This window comes from Salvelinus alpinus, chromosome 24 (assembly GCF_045679555.1).
Source record: "Salvelinus alpinus chromosome 24, SLU_Salpinus.1, whole genome shotgun sequence".
In the NCBI taxonomy this organism is placed as follows: Eukaryota; Metazoa; Chordata; class Actinopteri; order Salmoniformes; family Salmonidae; genus Salvelinus; species Salvelinus alpinus.
The window spans coordinates 23,964,687-23,984,652 of NC_092109.1; the positions used below are offsets into that span (position 1 = coordinate 23,964,687).

The 19,966-nt window shown below is 42.0% G+C and overlaps 3 protein-coding genes across 17 annotated transcripts; 1 reads left to right on the forward strand and 2 right to left on the reverse strand.

The window, feature by feature from the left end:
* Window positions 1–26: 26 nt before the first annotated feature.
* On the reverse strand, window positions 27–10,836 carry LOC139552368 (WD repeat-containing protein 5). 2 transcript variants are annotated; one of them, XM_071364040.1, is made up of 14 exons: window positions 10,613–10,836; window positions 9,813–9,894; window positions 7,434–7,542; window positions 6,928–7,001; window positions 6,706–6,795; window positions 4,794–4,883; window positions 4,565–4,648; window positions 4,353–4,408; window positions 4,056–4,102; window positions 3,893–3,968; window positions 3,618–3,651; window positions 2,186–2,260; window positions 1,977–2,064; window positions 27–1,821 (listed from the first exon to the last, which is right to left on the reverse strand). In XM_071364040.1, the coding sequence occupies exons 2-14, from the start codon at window positions 9,876–9,878 to the stop codon at window positions 1,721–1,723; spliced, it is 990 nt and encodes a 329-aa protein (XP_071220141.1). In that variant the 5' UTR covers window positions 9,879–9,894; window positions 10,613–10,836; the 3' UTR covers window positions 27–1,720. The 2 variants fall into 2 exon arrangements, with proteins under 2 accessions (XP_071220141.1, XP_071220142.1); XM_071364041.1 differs by having other exon boundaries at window positions 9,813–9,942.
* A 1,046-nt stretch (window positions 10,837–11,882) lies between these two features.
* On the reverse strand, window positions 11,883–15,736 carry LOC139552374 (putative nuclease HARBI1). 7 transcript variants are annotated; one of them, XM_071364076.1, is made up of 12 exons: window positions 15,319–15,736; window positions 14,835–14,905; window positions 14,571–14,747; window positions 14,419–14,480; window positions 14,250–14,336; window positions 14,121–14,162; window positions 13,879–14,052; window positions 13,764–13,799; window positions 13,111–13,665; window positions 12,926–13,041; window positions 12,718–12,829; window positions 11,883–12,623 (listed from the first exon to the last, which is right to left on the reverse strand). In XM_071364076.1, exons 1-8 carry the CDS (start codon window positions 15,474–15,476, stop codon window positions 13,764–13,766), a joined length of 807 nt encoding a protein of 268 aa, XP_071220177.1. In that variant the 5' UTR covers window positions 15,477–15,736; the 3' UTR covers window positions 11,883–12,623; window positions 12,718–12,829; window positions 12,926–13,041; window positions 13,111–13,665. The 7 variants fall into 7 exon arrangements, with proteins under 7 accessions (XP_071220177.1, XP_071220178.1, XP_071220173.1 ...); XM_071364077.1 differs by lacking the exon at window positions 12,926–13,041; XM_071364072.1 differs by having other exon boundaries at window positions 13,879–14,162; window positions 15,319–15,713.
* Window positions 15,737–15,744: 8 nt separating this feature from the next.
* Window positions 15,745–19,582, forward strand: LOC139552376 (putative nuclease HARBI1). Of its 8 annotated transcripts, XM_071364086.1 has the most exons (11): window positions 15,745–16,128; window positions 16,530–16,600; window positions 16,688–16,864; window positions 16,955–17,016; window positions 17,099–17,185; window positions 17,273–17,314; window positions 17,383–17,556; window positions 17,636–17,671; window positions 17,770–18,324; window positions 18,606–18,717; window positions 18,812–19,582. In XM_071364086.1, exons 1-8 carry the CDS (start codon window positions 15,971–15,973, stop codon window positions 17,669–17,671), a joined length of 807 nt encoding a protein of 268 aa, XP_071220187.1. In that variant the 5' UTR covers window positions 15,745–15,970; the 3' UTR covers window positions 17,770–18,324; window positions 18,606–18,717; window positions 18,812–19,582. The 8 variants fall into 8 exon arrangements, with proteins under 8 accessions (XP_071220187.1, XP_071220182.1, XP_071220184.1 ...); XM_071364081.1 differs by adding an exon at window positions 18,394–18,509 and having other exon boundaries at window positions 15,745–16,600; window positions 17,273–17,556; XM_071364083.1 differs by adding an exon at window positions 18,394–18,509 and having other exon boundaries at window positions 15,745–16,600; window positions 17,636–18,324.
* The last annotated feature ends 384 nt before the right edge of the window (window positions 19,583–19,966 follow it).

Below are 19,966 nucleotides of genomic sequence, written 5' to 3' on the forward strand. Positions count from 1 at the left end.
TTGAGAAAGTGCCACTGACAACCACATTTTGTACACCTTTTAAAAAATGCTCTTTATTAAATCACAAGTTATAGCTGTCAAATGCAAATACATATTCACAAAATCCAGATTGACTAAACGCATATACAGAATTTCATGCAGCCCTTGATACCACAATCCAGAAAACAGGGAGAGCAGGAAAAATAACCATTTGGGGAATGAACTACTAGCTATTAAGACAAAGATAAAGAGAAGGATACAGAAAGACAGCTAAAATATGACTTGTCTAACAAACAATACATATGTTGTAGTAATACAGTATGTACAGAATGGAGAGCACAAAATAAACAGCTATTTGGTCACTGCTATGAAATCACCACCAGGTTGTTAAACGTAATGACAGCCAGACACGGAGTTAGTACCAACTGAACGACAATGGACTAGAAGCATCTCCAAATTAAATATTCTAAAATAATAATTCAAATGAAAAACAGCCTCTTTAGCTTTCATTTCTTTCTTCACAAACATTACTTTGAATTATTACCTTCTTGAGTATAGCAGGATTGACTTGAGACCAGTAAGTGCACCTTCAATGTCGATATACTTCACAACCCACCATCTCACTGACTTGTCACGGTCCCATTTTACATCCAATGTGAATTGTAAAAAGCATCAGTTGAGCCCCAACACTAACGTACAGAATGAGAATCCCTCTTGTAAAATGGAGAAGTGAGTTCAAAACAAGGCAGTGCTTGCTGTTTCAGAGCGTAGTGTCGATATCAAACTAGAGAAACTGTTAGTTGAGTGACTTGTAGAGAAGTGGTTGAGGAAAATGCTGTCAACACTATAAACTATAGACTATATGCCTCTGGAGGAAAACTCCCAACACGGATATGGAAATCCCCGATGGGGTCAGAAGACTCACCCCAAAAACATTTTAACCCTCAACACCTTTCGAGCTTTGAACAGATTCCTTTATAATAAATACAACATAAAACCAAACTCAAGTGCTGCCATGTATGACTTTGTTTCAAAGCCTCTTTGTACTGACCGTTTAATTACCAATATTGGAAATATGACAATTACCACTTATCTTTCAGTCTGGTTTTAGAACAATCTGCGCTATCATGTCAACTCCATGTTTGGCAAGACAGCACAAACCAATCTGGGTCCTGGCTACTAATCTACTGCATTCTAATGAGACTTACAGTTGGTCAAGGTGAGATGTCAGACACCAGTGAAATAGTCCATTACTCTGAAGGAAAAAAACACCTTACATGGGGGATAGGAGTACTTACTTGAGGCCAATGCAATCTGGCTTAATTGGTCAAATATAAGATCAAAACGTGTATCAATACTAAGACACCTACACATACAGATTAAATCATGAGATACCATATGACTACTTTCCTCATGAAGGACAAAAGTTGATTCTCGTATTTCAATTGAAACACAAACATCCAGCTCACAGTAACAGTAAGGCAGAGATGGTAGAACATGTAAGGGCACAAGCAAGACCAAGTAGAGGGTTGTGGTGATTTGGTTGGGGTTTGCTCTGGTTCTGGAGGAAGGGAAGGTGTGTGGTTGTGGTGATGTTCTGGACTTGTGTTCATTTTGTTCTTCCAGTAGAGGCTCAGTCCTCAAAGCATTCCCGGGCCCAGATCTCTCAGCAGAAAGTCCTCTTTTCTTCAAATGAAAAGTAAAAAATTAAATAAAATAAGCATGCCCAGGATGCAGAGGCTTAACAGTCGCTCCTCCACAGTTTGATAGTTTTGTCGTTTTCTAGCGCCGCAGACGCAATGATGTTCTCTGTGGGGTGGCAGGCAGTAGAAATCACCACATCTAGACACAGAGGATGGGAGGGAAAAGAGAAAGGCAGAATTAAACAATGATATTGTGAGCAACAGTGTGTTCAAACAGTGAGATTACCACCATGTATTTGACCACAAAGTAAAAGTAATCAGTTCCATCAAGCTCTTGCCATGACTCTCCTCTACCTGTATGACCCTGTAGTTTCTGTACGATCTCCTTGGTCTGCAGGTTCCAGATGTACACCATGTTGTCCTCCGAGCCAGAGACAATCCACTGTGAGATACAGAGCATAAGGAATAGAATGACACTTCAGAAGAAGCTATGGGTAAAAGCATACAAGTCATCTTCTTGAAAATCTATTTCTAAACATGCATGCAAGAGGGGATGGGTTTACCTTTCCACCTGTGACAGAGAAATTAGCAAATATGCAGTACTTCTCGTTTTTGTGGCCGGTGTATGTTTTCAAGCACTGGAATGAGAGGGGAACACTTATTGAAAAGAACATGTAAGGAAATGAAACATTTCAATCAAGAGTATTCCTATGTTTGGATCAAATTGCAACATCAGTGAGACATCTGACATACACTATATATACACAAAAGGATGTGGACAACTTTTCAAATGAGTGGATTTAGCCATTTCAGCCACACCTGTTGCTGACAGGTGTATAAAATCAAGCACACAGCCATGCAATCTCCAAAGACAAACATTGGCAGTAGAATGGCCTTACTGAAGAGCTCAGTGACTTTCAAAGTGGCACCATCATAGGATGGCACCTTTTCAACAAGTCAGTTCGGCAAATTTCTGCTCTGCTAGAGCTTCCCCGGTCAAATGTAAGTGCTGTTATTGTGAAGTGTAAACATCTAGGAGCAACAGCAGCTCAGCCGCGAACTGGTAGGCCAGACAAGCTCACAGAACAGGACCGCCGAGTGCTGAAGGGCGTAAATATTGTCTGTCCTCGGTTGCAACACTCACTACAGAGTTCCCAACTGTCTCTGGAAGCAATGTCAGCACAATAACTGTTCATCGGGAGCTCCTTGAAATGTGTTTCCATGACCGAGCAGCCTTGGATCAAGCCTAAGCCCACCATGTGCAATGCCAAGCGTCAGCTGGAGTGGTGTAAAGCTCGCTGCCATTGGACTCTGGAGCAGTGGAAACGCATTCTCTGGAGTGATGAATCACGCTTCACCATCTGTCAGTCCGACGGACAGATTTGGGTTTGACGGATGCCAGGAAAACGCTACCTGCCCCAATGCAGAACCAACTGTAAAGTTTGGTGGAGGAGACCTAATGGTCTGGGGCTGTTTTTCATGTTTCGGGCGAGGCCCCTTAGTTCCAGTGAAGGAAAATCTTAACGCTACAGCATAGGATGACATTCTAGACAATTCTGTGCTTCCAACTAGGTGGCAACAGTTTGGGGAAGGCCCTTTCCTGTTTCAGCATGACAATGCCTCCATGCACAAAGCAAGGTCCAGAGGAACTTGACTGGCCTGCACAGAGACCTCAACTCCATCGAACAACGTTGGGATGAATTTGAACCTCGACTGCGAGCCAGGCCTCGTCGCCCAACATCAGTGCCCGACCCCACTAGTGCCCGACCCCACTAATGCCCGACCCCACTAATGCCCGACCCCACTAATGCTCGTAGCTAAATGGAAGCAAGTCCCCGCAGCAATGTACCAACATCTAGTGGAAAGACTTCCAGAAGAGTGGAGGCTGTTATATCAGCAAAGGGGGGACCAACTCCATATTAATGCCAATGATTTTGGAATGAGATGTTCGACGGGCTGGTGTCCACATACACTACATGGACAAAAGTATCTTACCTTTCCTTTGCTGTAGTCCCAAAGCTTCAGGGTGCTGAAAAACAAAAACAAACCACTGTTAGAAGACAGCATCCCAAAATAAACAATAGTGAATAATTCATTTGCATCTATGGAGTGATGAAGAAGCCTTTCTTTATAGATTTGCTTGAGCGTTCCTTCCCATTGAAATGAAACTCTTGTACAGTGCAATAGGTCCCCCTACTGGTGCAATACTGCATGACAAGACTCTGTGGTACTGGACATGTCACCACAGTGCTCTACAGTCTAATACTCACTTGTCCAATGTGGCAGCCAGAATGTATTTGCCGTTTGGTGAGAACTTCACAAATGACACGGGGGGGTTGTCATCATCTGCAAAAGACAGATTTTTTAAATAATCTACTCCCAGAAAAAAACACAGATGACACAGATGAGACAATTCTGGCTGGTGAAGCTTACCAATTAGTGTTTTCAGACACTGTCCTGATGCGGTGTCCCAGATGCGGCTATGGACAGACAAGAGATAAACATTTTCAGTTTCATACATTTCTCAACCAATACCACAAATAATATAATGGATTTAATACATCCAAATAATATACTCCTCATAACATTCCTCATATGTATGTTACATTGGCCATCATATAAACAGATGTTCTTTAAGGTCATCAAGTTAATCTTACAGGCATTTTGTGAGTCAATATCTTTGCCAAGTACATTCAACAAAACAGGGAAAAAAGTGTTAATTTCCCTCACCAGAGGCCATCGTAGCTGCTGGACACAATCAGTGAGCCATCTCTGTTGAAATGGACCTGTACGGCAATATAGATCAGAGATCTATTCACACTTACCAGAGGGTGTGATAATCAACTACTACATGCTCATAAGCAGAAAACCTATTATATGAAGTTGATTGTTTATAAGATTCATATAAGGTGTCTCCATGCACAGATGGGTGCAGTACTTACAGCAGAGACGGGGTCGGAGTGGGCCGGCAAGGTCTTCAAGCATTTGCCAGTTTTTACATCCCATATCCGCACGCTCTCGTCAAACTAGAAGAGAACAATTCATGTTAGCACACAACTATGCAACAAATATTCATAACTCCTTGATGGAAATCAGGGTTAGCAATAACATTTTCTATGTAAACATATACAATAGCAATTCTGCATTAGTGTATTAGTAGGTAGGACTCACCGATCCAGACACGATGAGATTAGACTGGGGGTTGAAATTGCAGCAGAAGACATAGTTGCTGTGGCCTTTCAAAGTCTTCAAGCATTTCCCCTGCAATAAGGAAAGGATTGGGTTTAAATGAAACATGTTCACGGTATGAGCTCATTATGGTGGATCGAGCATCCACGGCATGGAGGGCCCCGAATCAGCGATTATGATGCATTTGCAGAGGAAGCTGTTAGAGCAATGACATGCTAGCTGTTCCGGGGGAGACTTCGTCATTCCGCTAACGCTAGATAGCATGGGCTAGCGAAACTACCTCTAACTTCCTTCATACTGGACGCAGAGACATACAAATGGTATCCATGAGTTCATCTGACTCTGGGGAAGAAGAACATCTCACACTACCCCTTTATTGACGGCATGACGTGGGTGAAAAATGAATCCGTGTGCGATGTACATTTTTATCATGTGAAGAGAGCCTTCAAAATGTTCATCTCGTCTTAGTGTCAAAAATAATCCTTGGTTCCTGCCTGTGTTGATAAAGATAGTGGGGGGGGCGACATGACCCCCTCCTTAGCACCATCTGGCAGAACACCCAGAATATATACTATAAATTAAGATAGGAGACGGTGCCAGACATGCAGGAACAAACCCTATGAACCATGCCCATGTAACGTGTCTGTAACCAGTATATAAGAGAACGGAACTGCCCTGGTAGAGCTACTGATCGACATGTGTACTTGGTGCATTGAGTTGAAAGCTCTCCAGCGCGCTGATAATAAACAATGATTCATTTAAGATTGACTTTGAGTGTCCCTGTCCCTGTGTAGAATTTACACAACACGTATTAACTAGCTGCAGAGAACGAATGCTTCCCTGTGGTGCTAAATAGCTCTGATTAGAGCTGCTCCCCTCAGGCAGACACTCCCTCACATCCCTTGGCAAGAGTCATAGAAGCAGGAAGTCCTTTACCCCTGCATTCGTTGAGGGTTTCGTTTTAGCTCTAGTTTGAAAACAAGTATACACAATGGAAAATACATGTTTCTGAACAATGCATCATGCTGCCTTGTTGACAATGACCCGGTTGCACATATTGTTTGATTTGAGCAGCTATCATTTTACATCAACAATCTAACATTCTAATAAATGGATTTCATATACAGTGCCTTCAATATCTGCCAATTCATTTCCATCAATATTGCTGTTTATCATTTACTTTATGTAGCAGTAAGCGATAATGATAACTGTCTTCTGGGTAGACAAATACTTTCTCCAAAACCTCTCTATTAAATGTTAACAGAAAAGTAAACTTACCTAGCATAATTATATCATTTTTATCAATCTGATGGGCTTTTGGTTTGGAAACTCTGTCATAACATATGCAGCAGCAAAAACATCACTCGACCAGCACAATCCTCTCGCACTTTTTTTTCTGACATCAAAAATGGTCTTCTGGTGTGATTTTAGCATCGATATGGACTCAGAACATCCAATTTTATTGTTTCTATATAAATAATTGTAATTGAGAGTGAAAAACATTTTAAAAATTATACAGAAAACGTGTCTATTTGAGAGCCAGGAAAACAATTGCAACATGTTTCAACGTGTAAAAGGAGCTCCCATGCTAGAAAAGGTTGGAGACCCCTGCCTTAGAATATGCTCTTTCCAGTAGGTAATATAAATTAAAAACGTCTGACCGGCATGAACCTCTAGGTTTATTTTAAAGTCGCTTTTTGGTAAGCTCCATTCCGGGGGGAGATTACTTTAAAAATAGATATTACAAATGTAAATAAATACGACACCAAAATAACGCTCTCTGCGCTTCTAGTGTTAAACTGCCATAAACCAATTTTCCATTGTGGGACAATAAAGTGAAATAATTCTAGTACTATATTTCTGAGAAAAAAACTACCCATCCTGCCTCTCTTACCGAGCTGACGTCCCAGATCTTTAGAGTCTTGTCATCAGATGCTGAAACAAGTAGGTTGGAATCTGAGGACCAGGCGACATCCGAGATCCCCTGCAGATGAGAAGTGAAAGATCAACCTGGTTAGTCACACTAAAAGCACTCACAGCAGTGAAAAAAATTGAGAATACTTTCAAGGCACTGTACATAATCACTACAAATAATATAATGGAAACTTGAACTCACAAGTTTGTGTCCCGATATTGTTTTCTCAAACTTTCCATCGTAAGCTCCCCAAATTTTGATCAGTTTGTCAGCAGCTGTAAAACATATATTTCAAGGCAGGGTACTTCAGCCTTTTCAACTGAAATATAGTGCTATCATGCAAGATTATCAGATAATTTACATTGAAAAGACATTGCACTTAAAGCAGAGATCTGCGACTGGAGAAATAGCACCACTGGCTGCCCCAGGCGCATTTGTTATTGTTTTGAGTAAATGTGAATACAGCCTGGTAGTAAAAAATGTATCGTAGTACATACTCTGCTGTTCTGTCGCGCTTGCAATAATGTGCAATGATGTTCGGTGTTTGAAGTAACGTCTTTGTTTTAATATTGCAAATGGACGTGGCAGTTTCACAGCTTCAATTACATTTTATTGTAACAACTTGTGCATGCACCTATCAGGCCTAATAGTAATATTCAGTAGACCTACTGTTGTAAGACCACCTAAAGCACTCATCATAAACTTACATGAACTGGCAAGCCACTCTCCACTGGGACTGAACTTGACAGACGAAACTGCTTTTGTGTGGCCGGCTAATGTGAATTTCAGGGTATAGTTAGGCTTGACTGGTGCCGACTAAATAGGGGAAGAAAAAAAACAAAACCACATTGGAACCGGAAAGCAATTCCGTTAATATCTGTAGATGCATTTAAGGCAATTTTCATTAAAAAAGGATTTGACACAATGAAAATAGCAGAGACACAGGAGAACATATATATTTGGCTATTATATATTTTCAAGTATCAAGTGACAGGCTGTTAATCAACACAGGCCACAACGAACCACTGGGGTAGTAGCCTATCTGTACATCTCCAAAGTAAAATATAGCTGCAAGCAGCAATGCCAGGGTTCAAGCTTTGGCCCCACAGCATAGAGTACCACAGTATGAGTCATAATACCCATAAAACATAGCGGTCAAAAAGCAAAATGGTTCCAATTGTTTTAACACCATTCATTTTTCCCCCATTGGGGATTTTAGATACAATTAAAATATGGGCTGTGTTTCGTGTAGGCTTACCCTGGCATGACATTTTCATAACTGTAAATCTCTCTCGGACAAGGTGACTTATCAATATATTCGCCTGTATTTACACCCCAAAAATGAAATGCTAATTAGCTGCTAATGTGGATATCATAAAGAACTACAAATGCCATGATCTGGACGAGACTGCCAAATCGAGGCAAAGGTAAGAATCTTGGGATTAGCTATCAAATGTTAGCCAAATGTAGTAATGAATAGTTTTAAATTGACAATACCTGTTAGCAAAGGTATCAGCTAGAGATGACATGCAGGAGCTTGCAGGGATTTGTAGTTTTGCATGATGTCTACTTTGATTTTAATTAGCATTTTCGATTCAGAGTAAACAGGGCCAAATATATTGATAAAAGTCACCTTGTCCGAGAGAGACTTACATGGTTATCAAAACAACACGCCAGGGTAAGCCTACACAAAACAGCCCTTATTTTAAGTGTTTTTTAAATCCCCTATGGGAAAAAGGAATGGTGGAAAAACGATTGGAACCATTTCCCTGTTTGATCGCTAGGTTTTATAGGTATTATGACACCTCCACTGTGGGGCTATATGGTGAGACCTTGGTCCATTGACGCAATGTATCAACTTCCGTGCAGATCGATCATTCGGTGCTAGTAGCGCTTTAAGTTCAAAATTCTAAATGACAGCTTATTAGGGGATCCCTAATAAATACAAACACAAAATGGCGGAAAATCCATCATGACGGACCTTATGGGTCATTGAGGCAAATTAGTTCCTTGTGAGGAGAGGGACCAATGTACTGAATCTCAGGAGTCTATTTCAAACAAGGTGAGGGGTCTGAGCTTTCAAAGTTTGCATTCTCAATCGTTTGTTATAGCTCCACCATGTGGCCAATTGACTCTTCGCTAAGCCTCGCCCCATAATGTTGGGTAACCAATCACAGCGCTCCAATAAATAGCAACTATTGTTGAGTCCAACACCTAGGACAGGCTCACGTTTAAATTGCATGAGTCAGTGAAGGCTACATTGAGTTTTTAAAATAATTTTTTATAATGTTTAAATGGCGAAATAATTTAACAGTGCACCAGGAGTACTTGCTACTGTGATTCCTGAAATGCAGAGCCTGTTGGGAGTATTTTTCTAATCCGAAATAAAACTTTTGTTACATTGTTTGTTAGACCAGCCGGTTAGCTAGCTCTCGGTCTCATTGACCACCAAAAGTTGCGTACGCTAGCCACTTAATCACTTGTTTTCTAAAAATGTATGTTAGCTAATATAGCAATGTTATGAATACAACTAGAAGACATCAGGATACGATTTGAGAGCACAAACATTAGTTATCTCCAAAAGTGGTTGACTGCATGCTGACAGTGAATTCAGAGACTAGCTACACTAGAAACATGATTTTACCAGGTTCCTGTGAAGCAATTGTAATGACAGTCCACCACAACATACCCAAGAGTTTTCTGATTAGCAAGGGGTCATCTGTGTTGAATTTCATTGTGTATTAGAAACACAGTTTGAGATCATTGTGAGGAGATCTCACCAATGGTTAAATGGGGAATTGGGCTTCCAGGGATAATGTCTGTTATAAAAGTAATCAAGGGGGGTGGGCTTAGAGAAGGGTCAGCTGGCATGGCATTGAATGAGAGGGTGTGGCCCTTGGACCTTAACCATCATGCAAGGTTGTAACCTCCTAGGCCTTACCATCTCAAGGGAATTTGCTTTTTATCACAAAATTGACAGAAGGAAAATAATAATAATCAACCCCAAATACAATAGTGTTTCACCAAGCTTCGCTGCTTGGACCCCTAGAAACATCAGTCGTATTAGGTCTAGCTTGAACCCATACCTTGCTCTGGCTGGCAGATGATGCTTTAGTGGCCTCAGTTTCTGGTTTCTTCTCCTCTGTTGCCATGGTGATGGTGATGGAGCTGAGGGGGCAGGGGGATCAGTTAGTGAAAGTACGCTGGACAACCAGTCTGCAAATGAGGAATGCAATTAGAAAGGAATGTTAATATATTATGGTAAGATGAAGATAATGTCAAGTGAAATGCAACGATAGGAAATTGTATAGGTCCAACACAAGACCAATGTAAGTTGCTACCCTGACAGCTAGGTTAACGTTAGCCTGTAGATGAAGATTACAATATTGGATATGATATTGAAACCTAGGTACAGTTATGTTAGTAATGTAAATTACCACCACATAAACTAGCTAACTTCCTACCCAGTCATGGCTGGCACACTGTAGCTTAGCTAAGTAGTTAGCTAGCTTGCATGGTGAAATAGTGGAGATAGCTAGCTAGCATAGAACTAGCTAACTGCCATTGCAAGTAAACAATGACCATGAGTTAGCAAGCTAGCCTAACATTAACCGCAGTTGTGGAAGCTAACGTTCAATAGCCCTACTATGGACAGACGCAGGGCCTGTCTTTCTAGCTAGCTAGCTAGCTAATGTTGTTTGCGAACACTCGTGTATGTCTTGTTGGTGATAATGGTTTTAATCCAAGTTTTGTATGAATCCTACCCTTCGAAAGATAAACTAGTTAATTTGCCTAGCTAGTAAATGTGCGTTATTGCATAAGCAATGTAAACTCTGCTAGCTAACGTTAGCTACTCCATTCAAACAAAACAATCAGGGATACTCACGGTAAGGCCCGATGTTAAAATGTAATTGCTCGGCGGACTATTTTCATTTAGGCACAAATCTGATCAACTGCACGAATATGTGTAGCCTATAAATACGGTTGATTATATATTTTCTCCCTAACTGAGCAAGGGAAAATAAATCAAGGGCCAGTTCGTTTTAGTTAAGCCAGAGCTCAAGCGAGGAATGTGGTAGTGAAGACGCCCATTGCGCATGTGTGCTTCTTCAAGAGCGCACAATCAGAGAGGAAGAGAAGAGCCCAACTCGGCGGAAAATCTGTCTCCCTCCAGCAGGTGACGTTTTTTCGTTGTTTCGCCCACCAAGCAAGGAGTTTTTGTTTGGAGGTCAGTGAGTGTCACATTTGGTCAACAATACATGTATGACTTATTTTCTACGTGAGGTTTATTTGATCGAATAGAAGTTTCGTAATGCTTAAGTTGTTATGAGTGTACTGATATGAGTAAGACGTGAAATCCCGTCAACTATAAGAAAAAACACTTTATATATGTTTTTTGTTGTTGTTTTTTTTCACCTTTATTTAACCAGGGGCCTGTTGCACAAAACTAGGATAAGGGATTAAGCCAGGATATCTTGGTGATCCTGGCTCAATTGATCCGTAATCCGGTTGCACTAAAGATGGATAGGGGGCAGGAGGATATGTTATGGTATAAATTACCATGGAGATTTATTCTGTGGAGCTAGCCTGCTCCAGACCAGGCTAAATTCCAGGATCTATTTAATCTCATCCCTAATGTCAGTCAGCAGTCACCACAAATGGAAACCAATAGTTATTTCACTGCTCACTATACATTGTTATCACATATAACTAGACCCACTGTTATTATTTAAACGTTTGTGATCATTAATTTCAATGATTTTGGATAAAAAATGATTTTTAGATGATGTTGCTATCATTAGATAATTTACAGTTTCCCATAGACTATAAGGCTATATATAAAATGATAGAATATTAGGGCCACAGAGGGGAAAAAAACACAAGTCATAATATTGTAACCAGTTGTTTTAAAAGAGGACAGTTGTTAAAATGACAGATGTGGGGCATTTCGTGAAATTGTACTTCAGTATGGTTTCATAAACAAAGACATGCTGATGTGCCAGAATATTAAGTATCACATTGTCATAAGTATCAAAACTGTAAAAACAATATGTAGCTTTTCTGCAGAAAGAACCAGCCTCATAAATTTATGACTTTATCCTTTTTCTTCAGTGTGGCCCTAGTACTCTGTCATATAAACAAATACACATTCCATATGAATATAAAAACACAATGTGTAACATTATGTTCCTTTATTGAATAAGGACAAAACAAAGCAGGTAAACCATCAGCTCCTTTCGAAACTGAAGTCACAGTGACTCTACAAGATGGAAAGCACAGAATCCAAGCATATTATACAAAATGATACATACACATTCAAAGGTCTGTATATAACACACCCTGCATGTCTGCACACTAAAATAAATGCAGGACAAATCCATACACATCAACTGAACAGACAAATGAATGGATGCAGTAGCCTCCCTGCAGCCTTGTATTACACACAGTATACCGCACAAACATCATAAGAGGCCAAATTCCTCTGCCACCGCAGGACATATTTAACCAAAATTGAAAGCACACATACTAACTAAAATAATTCAACACATATTGGTCCCTCAGCAGCCGACCACTGTCGTCATCAGGGAAGATTGCCGGATTGTCCCAGTCCATGGCTGGTGGCACTCTGGGGGCCCTCTCCTTCCTCAGGCAGGCCACATTGTGGAGGACAGCACAAGCCACAGTAATATCACATGCCCTAACAGGGCTGACCCTTAATTTGTGAAGGCAGTGAAAGCGTGCCTTCAGGAGGCCAAAGGTCATTTCAACTCTGGCCCTGGTCCTGGCATGGGCATGGTTGTAGGCCTGCTGTGCTTCCTGGGGGTCTGTGAAAGGTGTCAGGAGAAAAGGCTGGCAGCCATACCCCCTGTCTCCCAGCAACACACCAGAGAATTCACCTGTCAACACAAAATCTCATCATTACTACCTCATAAACACAGTGATATTCTTGACACAGCCATGATGGTTATAAATAGGGGTTGTGTGGCTTACCTTGTGATAGGCACTGATAGATTTCAGAGGCCCGAAAGATTCTGGAGTCATGGACTGAGCCAGGCCATTTTGCCACAACATTGCTGATCACACAGTCAGCATTGCAGACCATCTGAAATCATAAGATGAGGAATATTACACCAATCAATGCACATCACTGGCAATGCAGAGTGTTCGTCAATGGACAATATCAAAAAGTTATGTTCACCTGAACATTAATGCTGTGAAAGGATTTCCTATTCACAAAATCGGCCTCATGGGCACCTGAGGGGGCTTTTATCCTTATGTGTGTGCAGTCCACTGCACCAATGACATTGGGGAAACCTGTCACACAAAGTAATGAGTATCCTACTATGTGTTAACAGTTGTCCTGTAATTTGTAGATCCTCTTACCTGCAATCCTATAGAACTCCTCTTTGATGTCACAGAGTCTTCTGTGGCCAGGGAAGGAGATGAAGACATCTGCTAATGCTTTGATAGCCAGACACACACTCCTTATTGTGCGGCAAATTGTGGCCTTGTTCAGCTGTTCTGCATCCCCCACTGAGTACAGGAAGGCTCCACTAGCAAAAAAGCGCAAGGCCACACAAACCATTTGCTCCACACTCAGTGCATGGCTCCGTGCAGTGCGGTGCTTAATCCTGGGACCCAGTAGTCTGCATAGATACCTGATGCCATCTGCAGAAAACCTGTATCTTTCATATAGATGGTCATCAGGGAAGGCCAGTGGGTCCAACCGGTCCCTGAAGACCCTTTCTCGCCTGAAGGCTCTCCTCAGCACAAGTGCTTCTTCATCCACCACATCTCGCACGAATGGGCATGCCATTGTCAGAGCAGAAAGGAACACACAATTTTGGGCCTTCATATAGGCTAGTGGCCACACCTGGTGCTGGGGGGGTGGGCAAAAGAGGGCGATGCCTTATAACGATGACTTGGTTGTACTGATTGCTGGGAAAATAAAAGAAACCTTAGAAAGATGCCACCGTCCTGTGTGCTCACAATAAGAGCTCATATGTCATGGCTCACTTGACTTTACGAGAATATACCTAATTTTTATTTTGAGCTGTGTCATCTTCTTGGAGCTGGGGGAGGAAAGAAAAATAATGATTAATACATTTGTGTTACAGTTAGCATACAGTGTACATTGAAGGCATATCTCACCTCCCTCTCAAGTTTTTTTATTTCAAGGTCCAGTTTCCTAATTGTCCTCTTTTTTATTTCGGACTCCAGTGCAAGATTTTCCATCTTTTTCTTCTTGTACTGAATGTCTATGTCTGCCAGTTCTATTTGGCGCCGGAGGTGGTTGCCATACAACTTTCTGATAGCTTGTGAGCTCTGTGAACACAATACAATTAGCGCAGCTGGAATTTGGCAGGATGTGGTGTCCTTTTATTAATACGCACTATGTTGCCAGGCTGGTTTTCCCACTGTATAGCATCTGGGTCCTGTAAAAGAAATTAGATTTTTTGATTTTGATGAGGACTCCTCACCATTGTAGAGTAAATAGTACTTTCACAGTCTTAACATGATACCTCATGCCTTCTGGAATCCAGAGAGATGGTCTCCTCCTCATCATCGTCTCCATCATGTGCTGTTGCTGCTGCACTGGGGCCTTCACCCTATCACATTTAATCGGATTCATATTGAAGCTAGTAGACAAGACATGCCAGGCCTACAGTATGCCTTTGATGGAGTACTCACTGGATCAGCATCGTCTGGTGCTTGTGCTGGTGGCTCTAACAGGAACACAGTGCTGCCAGACACTGCAAGGCAATAGGTAAACCAAAGTCAGACAGTCCAAATTGATTCAATATGAATGTGGTTGTATCCCATGTAGAGATGGAAGGACATACCTTGAATGAAGCGGGTGGCATCTTGGGAGGAACCTATGCTCGTCTCTTTCCCCCCAGGGATCCCCTCTAAGACGGGCCTGCCTTTATTTAGCTCCAAGGCCATGTCCTCTGCTGGGGTAAGGTCAGCCTTTGGTGACCCACCACCCGTGCCTTGTCTGTGGGTATTCTTTTTCACTGCTAAAACAGTACAGACAATGTGTGAGCAGGCACCTTCTGGGTACAATATATGCTTGTGCTTTGTTAAATATTAGTCAGGGACCATACCATTCTGCAGAATGTTCTTGTATTTGATTTTGACCTGCTGCCATGTCCGTTTTGGCCCGTTCATGTTTAATCTACACACACACACACACACACACACACACACACACACACACACACACACACACACACACACACACACACACACACACACACACACACACACACACACACACACACACACACACACACACACACACACACACACACACACACACACACACATTTAATGGAGTCACACTGCAAAAAATTACTTGGTATTTTTGTCTTGTTTTCAGTAAAAATATCAAAAAATGTATCATAGCTTTATACAGTGTGATGGAGTTACTTTACACAATTTCACTCATATCTGCAGTGCATTTCAATTAAAAATTTAACCGTTTCATAATTACAGTACAACTGCATTTTTGGAGATGTGAATTAAATATTTGAATTGTAATTGTGATGTTTCAGCGGAGCGGTGAGTGTGTAATTGTGCACTACTTACGCATTCAGGCGGTCTGCAATACTTTGCCACGCTTTTTCTCTTTGCTTTATCACTGTGGCGGTGTTGCCTTTCTTCTTAATTATATCTTTTACCTCCTCGTATGCCTCCATGAGGATTTGTGCTTCCGACGGGGAAAAGTACGCGGCTCTAGTTGCCATGGTAAATCAGTTAATCTGTGATCTGTGGCGGGGTCTATTTGAGTGAGCCGTGAGCGCGCACCTATCCAGGATTGGTTTCACCTGGCTTAATGAATCCGTGTCTGCTCATCCTGGCTTGGTCTTTGTGCAACCAATTAAGCCTGGACGCACATGTTTTGGCTTCATTGAGCTCAGCTGAGTCATTTATCCCGGATGTCTTAATTCTACTTTTGTGCAACAGGCCCCAGGTCGCAGTTGTAAATGACAACTTGTTCTTAACTAGCCTACCTGGGGCCTGTTGCACAAAAGTAGAATTAAGACATCCGGGATAAATGACTCAGCTGAGCTCAATGAAGCCAAAACATGTGCGTCCAGGCTTAATTGGTTGCACAAAGACCAAGCCAGGATGAGCAGACACGGATTCATTAAGCCAGGTGAAACCAATCCTGGATAGGTGCGCGCTCACGGCTCACTCAAATAGACCCCGCCACAGATCACAGATTAACTGATTTACCATGGCAACTAGAGCCGCGTACTTTTCCCCGTCGGAAGCACAAATCCTCATGGAGGCATACGAGGAGGTAAAAGATATAATTAAGAAGAAAGGCAACACCGCCACAGTGATAAAGCAAAGAGAAAAAGCGTGGCAAAGTATTGCAGACCGCCTGAATGCGTAAGTAGTGCACAATTACACACTCACCGCTCCGCTGAAACATCACAATTACAATTCAAATATTTAATTCACATCTCCAAAAATGCAGTTGTACTGTAATTATGAAACGGTTAAATTTTTAATTGAAATGCACTGCAGATATGAGTGAAATTGTGTAAAGTAACTCCATCACACTGTATAAAGCTATGATACATTTTTTGATATTTTTACTGAAAACAAGACAAAAATACCAAGTAATTTTTTGCAGTGTGACTCCATTAAATGTGTGTGTGTGTGTGTGTGTGTGTGTGTGTGTGTGTGTGTGTGTGTGTGTGTGTGTGTGTGTGTGTGTGTGTGTGTGTGTGTGTGTGTGTGTGTGTGTGTGTGTGTGTGTGTGTGTGTGTGTGTGTGTGTGTGTGTAGATTAAACATGAACGGGCCAAAACGGACATGGCAGCAGGTCAAAATCAAATACAAGAACATTCTGCAGAATGGTATGGTCCCTGACTAATATTTAACAAAGCACAAGCATATATTGTACCCAGAAGGTGCCTGCTCACACATTGTCTGTACTGTTTTAGCAGTGAAAAAGAATACCCACAGACAAGGCACGGGTGGTGGGTCACCAAAGGCTGACCTTACCCCAGCAGAGGACATGGCCTTGGAGCTAAATAAAGGCAGGCCCGTCTTAGAGGGGATCCCTGGGGGGAAAGAGACGAGCATAGGTTCCTCCCAAGATGCCACCCGCTTCATTCAAGGTATGTCCTTCCATCTCTACATGGGATACAACCACATTCATATTGAATCAATTTGGACTGTCTGACTTTGGTTTACCTATTGCCTTGCAGTGTCTGGCAGCACTGTGTTCCTGTTAGAGCCACCAGCACAAGCACCAGACGATGCTGATCCAGTGAGTACTCCATCAAAGGCATACTGTAGGCCTGGCATGTCTTGTCTACTAGCTTCAATATGAATCCGATTAAATGTGATAGGGTGAAGGCCCCAGTGCAGCAGCAACAGCACATGATGGAGACGATGATGAGGAGGAGACCATCTCTCTGGATTCCAGAAGGCATGAGGTATCATGTTAAGACTGTGAAAGTACTATTTACTCTACAATGGTGAGGAGTCCTCATCAAAATCAAAAAATCTAATTTCTTTTACAGGACCCAGATGCTATACAGTGGGAAAACCAGCCTGGCAACATAGTGCGTATTAATAAAAGGACACCACATCCTGCCAAATTCCAGCTGCGCTAATTGTATTGTGTTCACAGAGCTCACAAGCTATCAGAAAGTTGTATGGCAACCACCTCCGGCGCCAAATAGAACTGGCAGACATAGACATTCAGTACAAGAAGAAAAAGATGGAAAATCTTGCACTGGAGTCCGAAATAAAAAAGAGGACAATTAGGAAACTGGACCTTGAAATAAAAAAACTTGAGAGGGAGGTGAGATATGCCTTCAATGTACACTGTATGCTAACTGTAACACAAATGTATTAATCATTATTTTTCTTTCCTCCCCCAGCTCCAAGAAGATGACACAGCTCAAAATAAAAATTAGGTATATTCTCGTAAAGTCAAGTGAGCCATGACATATGAGCTCTTATTGTGAGCACACAGGACGGTGGCATCTTTCTAAGGTTTCTTTTATTTTCCCAGCAATCAGTACAACCAAGTCATCGTTATAAGGCATCGCCCTCTTTTGCCCACCCCCCCAGCACCAGGTGTGGCCACTAGCCTATATGAAGGCCCAAAATTGTGTGTTCCTTTCTGCTCTGACAATGGCATGCCCATTCGTGCGAGATGTGGTGGATGAAGAAGCACTTGTGCTGAGGAGAGCCTTCAGGCGAGAAAGGGTCTTCAGGGACCGGTTGGACCCACTGGCCTTCCCTGATGACCATCTATATGAAAGATACAGGTTTTCTGCAGATGGCATCAGGTATCTATGCAGACTACTGGGTCCCAGGATTAAGCACCGCACTGCACGGAGCCATGCACTGAGTGTGGAGCAAATGGTTTGTGTGGCCTTGCGCTTTTTTGCTAGTGGAGCCTTCCTGTACTCAGTGGGGGATGCAGAACAGCTGAACAAGGCCACAATTTGCCGCACAATAAGGAGTGTGTGTCTGGCTATCAAAGCATTAGCAGATGTCTTCATCTCCTTCCCTGGCCACAGAAGACTCTGTGACATCAAAGAGGAGTTCTATAGGATTGCAGGTAAGAGGATCTACAAATTACAGGACAACTGTTAACACATAGTAGGATACTCATTACTTTGTGTGACAGGTTTCCCCAATGTCATTGGTGCAGTGGACTGCACACACATAAGGATAAAAGCCCCCTCAGGTGCCCATGAGGCCGATTTTGTGAATAGGAAATCCTTTCACAGCATTAATGTTCAGGTGAACATAACTTTTTGATATTGTCCATTGACGAACACTCTGCATTGCCAGTGATGTGCATTGATTGGTGTAATATTCCTCATCTTATGATTTCAGATGGTCTGCAATGCTGACTGTGTGATCAGCAATGTTGTGGCAAAATGGCCTGGCTCAGTCCATGACTCCAGAATCTTTCGGGCCTCTGAAATCTATCAGTGCCTATCACAAGGTAAGCCACACAACCCCTATTTATAACCATCATGGCTGTGTCAAGAATATCACTGTGTTTATGAGGTAGTAATGATGAGATTTTGTGTTGACAGGTGAATTCTCTGGTGTGTTGCTGGGAGACAGGGGGTATGGCTGCCAGCCTTTTCTCCTGACACCTTTCACAGACCCCCAGGAAGCACAGCAGGCCTACAACCATGCCCATGCCAGGACCAGGGCCAGAGTTGAAATGACCTTTGGCCTCCTGAAGGCACGCTTTCACTGCCTTCACAAATTAAGGGTCAGCCCTGTTAGGGCATGTGATATTACTGTGGCTTGTGCTGTCCTCCACAATGTGGCCTGCCTGAGGAAGGAGAGGGCCCCCAGAGTGCCACCAGCCATGGACTGGGACAATCCGGCAATCTTCCCTGATGACGACAGTGGTCGGCTGCTGAGGGACCAATATGTGTTGAATTATTTTAGTTAGTATGTGTGCTTTCAATTTTGGTTAAATATGTCCTGCGGTGGCAGAGGAATTTGGGTTTTTTGGGTTCGTTTTTGACGAATTTGGCCTCTTATGATGTTTGTGCGGTATACTGTGTGTAATACAAGGCTGCAGGGAGGCTACTGCATCCATTCATTTGTCTGTTCAGTTGATGTGTATGGATTTGTCCTGCATTTATTTTAGTGTGCAGACATGCAGGGTGTGTTATATACAGACCTTTGAATGTGTATGTATCATTTTGTATAATATGCTTGGATTCTGTGCTTTCCATCTTGTAGAGTCACTGTGACTTCAGTTTCGAAAGGAGCTGATGGTTTACCTGCTTTGTTTTGTCCTTATTCAATAAAGGAACATAATGTTACACATTGTGTTTTTATATTCATATGGAATGTGTATTTGTTTATATGACAGAGTACTAGGGCCACACTGAAGAAAAAGGATAAAGTCATAAATTTATGAGGCTGGTTCTTTCTGCAGAAAAGCTACATATTGTTTTTACAGTTTTGATACTTATGACAATGTGATACTTAATATTCTGGCACATCAGCATGTCTTTGTTTATGAAACCATACTGAAGTACAATTTCACGAAATGCCCCACATCTGTCATTTTAACAACTGTCCTCCTTTAAAACAACTGGTTACAATATTATGACTTGTGTTTTTTCCCCCTCTGTGGCCCTAATATTCTATCATTTTATATATAGCCTTATAGTCTATGGGAAACTGTAAATTATCTAATGATAGCAACATCATCTAAAAATCAT